An 11736-nucleotide genomic window follows, 5' to 3' on the forward strand; every position below is an offset into this window, starting at 1 on the left:
GGAGGAGATACAGCACTATTGGGGCTTTAGACAGTGAAAGTCTGTGTGCTCCATGATGCCTGGGCCTGTCTTTTCAGCCATCTGTGTTATCAGCCAAAGCAAAAGAATTTAATAAAATATGTTCCATGGTAAAGGAAAATGGCAGGTGGAATAACAGTAGTGATTTGGGAAGAGTTGGGAGAAGTGAATTCAGACAATTCCAACCACCTCCCAGCGGTTCTCAGATGTGGCCAGGTCTCCATAAGACGGCTGATCCCATCTGTGCCTGGATGAGGGGAGACTGACCCTCCTCATATCCCCTACAGGACAGTGGGGGCTCCTCCACACCTCAGACACACATATTTACATCATTATTTTATTCCACTTCGGAGGCAGCCCCTCAGTCTCTCAGATGTATCCAAAGCAGGAGTTACGAATTAGGCTCCACTATGATTTTGAATTATAAAATAATGAAGTCCCAGATGCCAGTAGATCCTGGCTGCACGGTGGTAAGAGGTGTGACTGAGCCTCTCTTGCAGATGATCCAGCACCCGTATAGACCAGGCTAGACTGTTCTCCAGCTTTCTGCTGGGCCAGAACTAACTGCCTGAACCAGGAGCTCACAGCACCATCCACTCGCATCACCAAAGCTATGCCCAGGCAAAGTCCCACGCTGCTCACAATGAAGCCCATGGCCTCAAAAATGAACCTGCAAAGAAAGGTGGAGAATCTCAAAGGACACAGACAGGAGGCCTAGAGCCTTTTCCCTGCTGAGGCAAAACCTTGTCCACTCTGGATGTTCATTGTTTGCTCCAAGCTTCACCCTCCCCCACACCAATACTTCTCAAGCAAATCCACTCACTTGGGGGCAAACACCTTCCAGACCATGAGATGCCTGCGGAGGATGGAGGCTGCCAAGGCACAGGCCAAAATCTAAGGGAAGAGAGGAGGGGTCAAGTTATTAAGGAAGGAGAGGAGGAAGCAGGTCAAACAGAGAACTGCTGCAGGTCCCTGTGAAGAATGGAAGGGGAAGGAAAGTAGTGTGCGTCAGTGGAAAAAAACCCTGGGCTAGGAGTTAGGAGACCTAATTCTTTTCCTGGCCCAACCACGACTTGCAGTGTGACCTTGGGCAAGCACTATTCATCTGTGCCACTGACACTCAGGCTCTGCCTCCCAGGGTGGAGGGAATGTCAGAGTCACACCTTCTGCCTCTGAAGGATAAGAAGATCAACGATCACAGCTTGGGAAAGAATCCCGGCCATCACCTCAGCTTTTCCAGTCTGTCCACTACTGGAGTAATCCCCGGATGTAACCATCAGGTCCAGATCTAGCTTGTAGAGAGGAAACAATCCAAGACTAGGATGAAGGAGACCCAGGTTCAAGTCTTAATACTGCATTTGAGGCCACTGGCCTTTGGGCAATCACTTCACTTATCTACACCTCAGTCAAGGCTCTCTCCTAGGGTTTTGGCAAAGTGTGAAAGAATGTGATGTACATGCATGAGAAAACTAACTCCATGATCTCTCCCCTGCACCCACCTGAATACCAAGGACAAAGAGGTACTTGAGGCCCAGCTGCAGCAGCGCTGCATTGAAGTGGTGAGGCGCATCCCGGAGCCGCATCTCCATCAGTGGCTCCTCCTCCTCCTCAGGCCTGACTCTGGCCTCAGCTTCATTCCCTGGGGGCTGCCGCCTCTTCCGGGGCCCTTGACTCTCACAGAGAAAGGGCCAGAGCAGGAGCAATGGGCAACCTACTGCCTCAGAGGAAGGCAGGGCTAGAATCAATGGAGCACCCAGGGACCAGGCCACCCTGGCCCCCAACTACCCTAGTTGGCTCAGCCTCCAATTAGCAAAGGCCAAGGGGTGCCCAAGATCTAACAAAATCACATTTCCCCACTCAAATCCTGGGGTTTCCTTTCCTTCCACGAAGCCAGAGTAAACAATGGAAGCAAGGGAGGAATGAGGAGGTACCTGCAAAGAGGATATGGGAGGCAAAGGTGTTGGCTCCCACCAGCAAAGCAGACAGCCAGGTAAAGTCATGACCCTCTGGGACTCCCACGAAGGCAGCATGCCAATGGATAGCTGGAAAGACGGGCTGGTGACCCGTGGAATAGAAGGTCTGGGTTGCCATGAAGGCCCAAGCAGAGACTGCCTGCCAAGGCACAGTAAAAGGACCTGGGGGAAGAGATATGCCTCTTTACAGTCACGTCCCACTCCCTAACCCACAGCCCACTGCCCCAAGATCATATACACCTACTACCTCAGTGCTGTCTCTTACACGCGAGCATGCCCATCACTCCAAGCTTCTAATAGTCAACACTCTGTTATTCTAATTCCCTCCGTGGCACAAAGCCCCACTGCTCTAATCTGTGGTCAGCCTCTTTCTCTCATATACACACAGCTCACTATGAGTGGTGAATATACTCGTAATTCACCACTCTCATCACTGGAGAATCAGGAAATGCGCTCACAAGGATGCAGCATTTCCATAAGAATTGAGTCTTGGAGTACTGTTTGTCTCCCTCCTCCATGAACCCTGCTGGCCCTGAAAGCCAGTGGGAGGGATCAATTAGCTTGGCTACAGCAGATAAGAGACAGGACATCAGGAAGACCCTCTCAACTGTTGGGGCGTGAGACCCTGTATCAAGGTGAAGAACCTGAGGAGCAACACCTCCCTGAAAATAAGAAGGGCTGAATTCACATCACTACTGTCCCTGGATGAATCAGGGCTGAGATATGTATTTACCAGGGGTGGTGATGGGTATCCCAGCAGCAAGCAGATGCAGGAGAAGGAAGCTCTGCAGAAACAGAAGCAGGAACACAAGGCTAATGCGCTCTGCATGCAATAGCAGAAGTGGAAAGGCCAAGAGGGTGAGGGCCGTGACCATAGCAGCTGAGTAGACACTCCCCAACTGATAGGCGGCCACCGTCAGGGGGCCCTGAGATTTGGTCCTCTCTAGCCGGCCCCGGAACTCCTCCTGCATGTGTCGGTAGATTTGAGGAACCACATAATCCAGGTCAGCCTGAGAAGTGGGGGGGCCTGAGAAGGGAGTGAGGACAGTCCTGGTCCGTGGAGCACCCGCTGCAGCTTTCACCAGCACCGTCACAGGCCTCCAGAGCAGCAGCATGAGCCCTGAAGCAGCCAACCCGGCCACAGCCCTAGGTAACATAACTGATGCCCCAGCGACCAGGGCCCGGAGACGTGGGGGTGCTTCATCCGCCCCTGATGCCAAGGCCCAGTAGGCGGCAGTGCCTAGTCCCATCAGCGGCAGCCCCCAGCGCACAAAGAGCACAGGGGGCTCAGGGCTCTTGAGATTACCATAGCGGCGAAGCCACAGGCGCACGGCAGCTAACAGGGCCGCCAGCGCCCCCACACAAGCTCCATACCACACATTCTTGGCTCGACCACCCACCATGGATGCCAGGGGACTCAGCCAGGGAGAGGAACTGCAAGCAGGCGTCTCTTCAGGGCATCGATGAAAAAGCCCAGCTAGCCTTATACATAAAAGCAACCCAACTCCAAGCCCCAGGGCATGCGTGCCATTGTGACGTGGGGGGCCTGCTGGGGTCAGAAAGCCAAGGCGAGGTATTGTGAGTAGCTTAGGTGGCAGCAGCTTGCCCTCCCAGTGAAGCTGGGCAACCAGGAGCAAGATGAGTGAGATCAAAAGGAAGGGGGCGGCCCTGGCCTCGGCTATAACAAAGCTATCAGAGAAGAAACCAGCAAAGCGAATGAGCAGGAGGAACAGGACAGGCCCAGGCATGGGAAGCAGGGCTGCCAGGGGCCTCTTAGCTCCCCAGCCAGCCCAGGCTTTCCACAGAAAAGGCAGAAGTGAGCCCACTGCAGCCATGGCCCCTAGAACCACTGAATCCAGCTTCAGCCCAGTAGTTGCCAGGAGTCCAGCACACACTACGGCCCCAGTCAAACCCCAGGCCATGGGTATTAAGAGAGGGCGGAAACAGAAGCCTGGGGATGTTGCCCACTGGGATACCAGTAGGCAAAGAAAGCAGGTAGCAGCCAAGAGAGCAGCACCCCCTGCCATGCGGACCAGAGAAAAACGAGCCCAAGACTCAATGCACATGGCCCGAACTCCCCGCAGGAACTGCTGCAGCTCAGTAATCACAGTCTGTAGTGCTGCCTCAGCCCCCTGGGGGCTCTGCAGAAGCCGCTGGTAGTCAGCAGAAGCCTTGGAGAAGAGGTTCTGCAGTCGATGAAGCTCCTTAACTTGGAGGTCCTGAGCAGCAGTTGAGTAGGTGTGAAGAAATCGGGACACCTGGCAGAAAAGATCAGAGACCAAGGGGAAAAGCTCAGAGATGTGAACTGGGACACAGGCAAGGATGGGTATTACCATATGGGGTACCTAGAAATCAGGGACCCAAACTCCGTCCAGGACAGGGAGAGAGGGAGTACTTGGCTATGGAATGTGATATTAAGACTGAACAAAGGACAACAGAGTGGGTCATTATGCTTCTCCCATGCTCAACCTAACTCTGTCACCTGGAAGCCCAGCCCATTACCTACCTGCTGGGCATTGAGATGGAGAGCTGAGGCTTGGGCCAGAGTAGAAGAGTGAGGCTGGGAGTCTTCGACCTCTGAGAACACCTCAGCTATCACCTCCCCGATGTTCCCAAATGGGATGGGCAGGCCCAACAGCAGGGCCAGCGTAGGCACAAGGCTGATTTGAGGAATTACCTCTGGCTCCTAGAGAACAAGGACAGGGGCCAATGGGTTCAACAAAGAGCTGAGGTCAGTGTTTAGGATGGAAGACATAGGAGCCTAGGTAGGAAATAAGAATGGGGATGCCCAGGGTTATGAATTTGGGGGCTTAAAATGGAGGGATCCACAAGGATGCTACGATTATGATGTGGATTGAATAGCGGGAAACCACACAAAGCACACCTCAGGCCTCACCTCTGGTGGGGCGCTGGGGAAGAGGGCTGTGGGACTATACAGAAAAAGTGCAGCTGAGGTCTCCAGCTCACTGTCCCCTCCATGGTTCCCACTCGTGGTCATCCCATGGTCCCCAGTCACTACCAGCAGTGTGTCATTCTCCAGACGCTCCACGAGTCCCCTGGGGGCCAAGAAATGTGTCAGGAGGTAGGGATAAAGACTTTTCTCAGGGACTTCCCTGGTGGCGCAGTGGTTAAGAATCCACCTGCCAATGCAGGGGACACGGGTTCGAGCCCTGGTCCGGGAAGATCCCACATGCCGCAGAGCAACTAAGCCCGTGCGCCACAACTACTGAGCCTGCCCGTGCTCTAGAGCCCACGAGCCACAACTACTGAAGCCCACGTGCCTAGAACCCGTGCTCCGCAACAAGAGAAGCCACCGCAATGAGAAGCCCACACACCGCAACAAAAAGTAGCCCCTGCTCGCCACAACTAGAGAAAGCCTGCGCGCAGCAATGAAGACCCAACACAGCCAAAAATAAATTAATTAATAAATTAATTTAAAAAAGATTTTTTTCAGGGGCCCATTCACCCCCAGCCATAACTTCCACTAGTAGGGCCTAGACCTCTGGCAAAAAAACACCTCTTTGGTCATAACCCTACTGCCCAAAATCACATGCTAAATTACTCAAAACAGATGAGACCCCTAGCTTCAGAAAAAGGCCTAGAGAAGACAGAATTCAACCAAGTAAGAGTTCCAAATAAAGATTTTTTTCTCTTGGAACCATATATTATGAGATTCTCAGACACAAACCCACTCCCCCAGCCAATATCCCACACTCACTGGATCACTTGGTCCATTTGGCTAAGTTTCTTGGCCATTTCAGGATGATGAGGGCCATGCTTGTGGCCACAGTGATCCACACCCAGGAAGTGGGTAATCAGCACATCCCATTCACCACTGTCCACTGTGAAGGAGAGAACCTGAGCACAGGGGACTAAGGCCCACTCCTCAACCCCAGCCAGGCTCTGATGCTCCTATGTCCAGGGGCACAAGCCCAGGCCACTGCATCCATGGGAGGTTCAGAACTTGTGGACTGACGTAGCCCTCCCCAGCTCCCAGTCTTAGTCAGGCCTGCCTCTGGCCCCGTGCTCACTGGTTGGGTAGAGGTGTTCCAGGATACCATTGTCCACTGTGTGTAGGTCTCTAACATCGAAGGACGGGAAAAAGAAAGCTTGGGAGAAAGCTCCAGGAAAAAGATCGTTCCAGGTTTCATCTCCCATGAAGACCACACGCCTTCCTGCAGGGACATGAGTGGGTCACAGCCTGAGCAGGAGTCAGGGGAGGGGGAAGAGGAGAGGCCTTTTAAAGATCTATCAGAAATCCCAACCATGCACTCTAAGGCACAGCAGTTCCATCCAACAACTCTTTATCCTTCAAGGCCTAAAATTTTCTGCCAGGAAGCTTTCCCTGGTAACCATACTCCACCAAGACCTTTTACTACTTATTCCTATAAAAAGCTCTGCTAGTCCTCAGCCCCTGGCCATCTCTGCTGCTCTATTTTTCCTGGGTACATCTTGCTTTTTCCCAGTCAGTGAGTGGACAGGACCTGGACCCTCTGCTCTCTTCTCCACCCTTTTGAAAATACCAGACCCACATCTTCTTTTCATCTCTCCCCTGCCCCTTTACTGAGAGCTTGCCCAAAGTAAAACCAATACCCCATGCAGATTAGAAACGCCAGAAGGACAGAGCCCGGACCTGAGCTCCCTGCATACAGAGCCAGGGTCTCTTTCTCCTTCCTGTACTCCTAGTTAAGCACGCAGCTGGGCACCCAAAGTTCTGGCTCTCTGACGTCTAAAGAAATTTGCCAAGGTACTCCTGGCCACCAAAGAGGCCCGACTAACCTGTACTGGTAAGCTGCTTAACGAGATTGTCTTCCGCTATGGCGTAGCTGGCAAAATTACTGCCAGCATCAATAAAGGTAGGCAGTGAGCCGGTGGTGAGGGCCTTGAGGCGCTGCATGGTGGTGGTCGGGGGGTCAACCTTGGACTGGTAGAGCCTGGCATGGTAGGGCTGAATTTCCAGGATCCTCTGCAAGAAGGCCAGTTTGCCCAGGAAGGGCAGGGAGACGGGAGGCTCTCCAGAAACATGTGAGAGCTGGGGCTGGGCAAAGTCAAATCGCAGAGCATCTATCAGCACCAACACAAGCCGAGAGAATCGGGAAGCCATCCAGCAGGAGCCGGGCTCCCCTCGGCTCCCCCATGGCAGGGACCCAGGGCCTGGGGGCTCTTGGCAGCTGCTATGGTTGGTGAGCTCCAAACGGGTGAGCAGGAAGCCACTGGTGAAGAGAGCAATGCCGGCGTAGAAGAGGAAGCCCACCCAGGCCAGGAAGAGCAGCACTGAGATCTTCCGCATCCTGGTGGTGGCGGGGGAGGGAATTCATAACTGTGAGGCAAAGAACCAGCAGATAGTCTAGTCTCTCAATACAAAGCCCAGCTAGAATCACTTCCTCTTGGAAGCCTTCCTGAAGATAAACAGTCCCACAGCCAACCCAATGCAATGTTCCTCTCCACCAGTTATACCAGCGTTTCTGAAGGCGAGGTGCGCAGACTATGGGCATCAACCTGGAGCAGCTGTTTTAAAATGGTGATTTCCAGGCGCCACCCCAGATCCCCTGAATCAGGATCTTCGGGGGTGGAGCATAGGAATTTGTATGCCAGGAGATCCTAATGATGGAAAACACAGTCCACGAGGGAAACTTATTCCAAGTGGTAGACTGCTTTCTGACAGCCCGTTTCTCCTCTCTCCTCGCCAATTTCAACACCCCTGGAGTGGCCAGGGCTCGCAGCCGCAGGGGAATCCCGGCCAGGCTGATGGCGCCGCCTGGCGGGGACCCAGGGGACGAAGAGAAGGAGTCCTACTCCACTTCCGGACAGCCAGGATCGCCAGGAGACCAGAAGCGCGACCTCCCCGGCGCAGCACGGCAGAGGTGCGAGGTCTTGAGGCAGTTGGGCCTCGCTGGGACCCAGACGTCCGGATGGCTCTGCCTCCTCAGGTGGCTACCCGGCCTCCGGCTGGGCACCCTGACCTGGGTACGGGGCCCGCTAGACTGCGAGCTCTGAGGGGGGTGGAAGGGCCCCTAACTTCGGGCAAAAGCGAGCGCACGGAGATTTGGGGAGACCCTGGCTCACCTTGAATGGCGCCCGGAAGTGCAGCGTCGGCGCCTGCGGCCTGGCACCACAGAGGTGCGTGCGCCGGCTAGAGCGACCCTCGGGGGTCCCGATCGCCATCTGCTGGCGCCTCCGAGGAAGTTCGGCAAGGAACGCAAGGCTAGCCAGAGACGGAGTTTGATGGGAGAGTATAGTAATTTAGAATTGGGGGCAAGGCACTAAACTAGAAGAGTTCAGGGAGCCACTGTCCATTCTTGGTTAAGACTAAGATCTAGGCCTCTGGAACCAAACTTAGCTTGAATCCTAGCCCTGCCACTCACTATCATTATTGGGCATTACCTCATCTGTAAAACAAGGATAATATTTATTTCCCCCTTTTTGCCAAGCTGACCCCAACTGATAGATTTTATTATTCATCCTTCCCAAGGATGAATCTTACAATCAGTAATAAGACAATCCAATTCAAAAATGGGCAAAGAGGCACAACATTGTAAATCAACTATATTTGAATTAAAAAAAATTTTTTTTTAATGGGCAAAGGATCTAAATAGACATTTCTCCAAAGAAGACTTTTTTTTTTTTTTTAATTTTTGGCTGCGTTGGTCTTTGTTGCTGTGCGCGGGCTTTCTCTAGTTGCAGTGAGCGGGGGCCACTCTTCGTTGTGGTGTGCAGGCTTCTCTTTGCAGTGGCTTCTCTTGTTGCAGAGCACGGGCTCTAGGCATGCAGGCTTCAGTAGTTGCAGCATGCGGGCTCAGTAGTTGTGGCACAAGGGCTTAGTTGCTCTGCAGCATGTGGGATCTTCCCGGACCAGGGCTCGAACCCGTGTCCCCTGCATTGGCAGGCGGATTCTTAACCACTGTGCCACCAGGGAAGTCCCAAAGAAAATATATGAATGAACAATTAACACATGAGAAGATGCTCAACATTATTAGCCATCAGGGAAATGCTGGAGATACCACTTTAAACACAGGAGGATGGCTATAATAAAAAAGATAAATAACAAGTATTGATGTGGGTGTGAAGAAATGTGAACCCTCATAAACTGCTGTTGGAATTGAAAAATGGTGCAGCAGCTTTTGAAAAGAAGTCTGGCAATTCTTCCAAAGGTTAAACGTAGAGCTACCATATGACCCAGCAATTCCACTGGTAGGTATATACCCAAGAGAAATGAAAAACCTGTGGCCACGCAAAAACTTGCACATGAAGGTTCATAGTAGCATTATCATAATAGCCAAAAGGTGGAAACAACCCAAATGGCCTTCACTGATAAATGGATGAACAAAATATGCTATATCTATACAATAGAATATTGTTTGGCCAAAAAAAAAACGGGATGACGTACTACAAGTGGTTACATGCAACTACATGAATGGAACTTAAAAACATGCTCACTAGGGGACTTCCGTAGTGGTTCAGTGGCTAAGACTCCACACTCCCGATGCAGGGGGCCCAGGTTCGATCCCTGGTCAGGGAACTAGATCCCACATGCTGCAGCTAAAGATCCTGCAGGCTTCAATGAAGATCCCGCACGTGGCATCGAAGAGCCCGGGTGCCACAACCAAGACCTGGTACAGCCAAATAAATAAATATTTTTAAAAAAAAACATGCTAAGTGAAAGAAGCCAATCACAAAATAGCACGTATTATTCCATTTACATGAATATGTAAATCTACAGATACAGAAAGTAAATTAGTGGTTGTCTAGGGTTGAGGGGAGAGAGGAGTGACTACTAATGGGTACAGGGGTTTTGTGGCGGGGTGGGGATGGGGAGCAGTGATGAAAATGTTCTAAATTGTGATGGTTGCCCAATTCTGTGAATATACTACAAATTATTGAATTTACACTTTAAGCAGGTGAATCACATTGTATGTGAATTATATCTCAGAAAAGCTACCATTTAAAACAAAACAAAAAACCTCTCCAATGGTTTCTCATCTCAGAGTAAAGACTAAATTCTTGTAGTGGTTCTACATGGCCACTACAATCTACACACTGACTCCCCACTTCCTTCCTTTGATTCATGTATCTGCCACTCGTTTCCTTAACCTCAGTTCCATCCACTGTAGTTGCTTTGCTCTTCAACATTACAAGGCAAGCCACAGCTCTGCCTCAGGACCTTTGCATTTCCAACTCCTGTCAGCTTTACTCCCAGATGCCCAAATGGGCCTTACCCATCTCATCTCCGTATCTAAGCTTAAATGTACCATCAGTGAGGCTTCCTGTAACCCTCTACTTAATGTTACAGCCCTCCTCTCAAGTTCCCCATCTCCCTTCCTTTCTTTATTTCCCTCTGTAGTACAACTCATCAGCATCTGAAATACTATACATCTTATTAATGATTTGTCCCTTCCAAATAGAATGTAAGCTCATTGAGAGTAGGGAATTTTGTTTTCTTTATTACTATATCCTCAGTGCCTGACATATAGTTGGGATTCAATAAAATTATTAAATGGATAAATGAATAAATTCTAATTCAGAAATATGTTGAAATATCCCTCCACCTTCATCCCCAAAGCCCCTTACCTATGTTCAGGCCTCACCACCCTCTCCAGGACCACTGAAGTAGCCTTCTTACTGTCCTTCCAGCCTCCCATCTCTCCTTCAAATCCCCTGACCACATCGCAGCAGGACGGCTCCATCTGAAACTCTGATGTGATTACCTTAATCTTCTTAAAATTCTTCATGGGAAGGGGAAAAACCCTTCATGCCCCCCACTCCCAAGGTAAAGTCCAAACTCTTTCAGGACCCTATCTCCCTGAGATTTGGCCCCTGCCACATAGTCACACCCCCTAACACCCCACCCATCAGCCACAGCGAACAACTCTGAATACTCCAACTTCTCTGGAGCCATGGGCCTTTGCATATTCCAGTCCCCAACCGTAGCCTGATGAAAGCACTGATTTTTCCAGCCTGAGCCCAATGTCCGAGTTGGTAAACTTGCTGCCCACAAAGTGATATATGCTCCTCCCCCAAGGATCCCTCAGCCAGAACTTTCCTCCACCTCAGCACTTATCACTTTGTAGCTCTGTTTCCTGTGAAAACAGGGACCATAGGATTTGGGTTCTTCTGTAACACTGAGCTTGGCACATGGTAGACATCATTGAATGGTTTTTTTTTAAATTTTTTTTATTTTTTTACACAGCAGGTTCTTATTAGTTATCCATTTTATACATATTAGTGTATACATGTCAATCCCAATCTTCCAATTCATCACACCACCACCTGCCCCCCGCCACTTTCCCCCCTTGGTGTCCATACATTTGTTCTCTACATCTGTCTCTATTTCTGCCCTGCAAACTGGTTCATCTGTATCATTTTTCTAAGTTCCAAATATATGCGTTCATATACGGTATTTGTTTTTCTCTTTCTCACTTACTTCACTCTGTATGACAGTCTCTAGGTCCATCCACATCTCTACAAATGACCCAATTTCGTTCCTTCTTATGGCTGAGCATTGAATGTTTTTGAATGAACGAATGAGTGTCCTCAGTCCCTGAGGACCCTTTGAGCACTACTCCACCAGGACAGTCCTCTTTCCCATTAAAAACAACCCCAACACCTGCTCAAATTCACAGCCCTACACTTAGCAAGAGGGGGGACTACACTCCCCAGCTGGCAGTTCAGTAGACATGTGGTTTAATCCTTCCACTGTATCCCACAGCTTCTCCTGAAGACAGGCAGGATGATTTCACTTTACATG

The 11736-nt window shown here is 50.7% G+C and overlaps 1 protein-coding gene across 5 annotated transcripts; it reads right to left on the minus strand.

The window, feature by feature from the left end:
* Positions 1-84: 84 nt before the first annotated feature.
* Positions 85-8100, minus strand: PIGO (phosphatidylinositol glycan anchor biosynthesis class O). Of its 5 annotated transcripts, none has more exons than XM_036856445.1 (11): positions 8058-8100; positions 6771-7311; positions 6023-6166; positions 5710-5833; positions 4888-5047; positions 4498-4677; positions 2725-4249; positions 1950-2153; positions 1518-1732; positions 842-912; positions 85-688 (listed from the first exon to the last, which is right to left on the minus strand). In XM_036856445.1, the coding sequence occupies exons 2-11, from the start codon at positions 7279-7281 to the stop codon at positions 427-429; spliced, it is 3396 nt and encodes a 1131-aa protein (XP_036712340.1). In that variant the 5' UTR covers positions 7282-7311; positions 8058-8100; the 3' UTR covers positions 85-426. The 5 variants fall into 5 exon arrangements, with proteins under 5 accessions (XP_036712340.1, XP_036712341.1, XP_036712342.1 ...); XM_036856446.1 differs by having other exon boundaries at positions 6771-7282; positions 8058-8096; XM_036856447.1 differs by lacking the exon at positions 8058-8100 and having other exon boundaries at positions 6050-6166; positions 6771-8051.
* Between the last annotated feature and the right edge of the window lie 3636 nt (positions 8101-11736).

Source organism: Balaenoptera musculus, chromosome 6 (genome assembly GCF_009873245.2).
Source record: "Balaenoptera musculus isolate JJ_BM4_2016_0621 chromosome 6, mBalMus1.pri.v3, whole genome shotgun sequence".
NCBI classification, from domain to species: domain Eukaryota; kingdom Metazoa; phylum Chordata; class Mammalia; order Artiodactyla; family Balaenopteridae; genus Balaenoptera; species Balaenoptera musculus.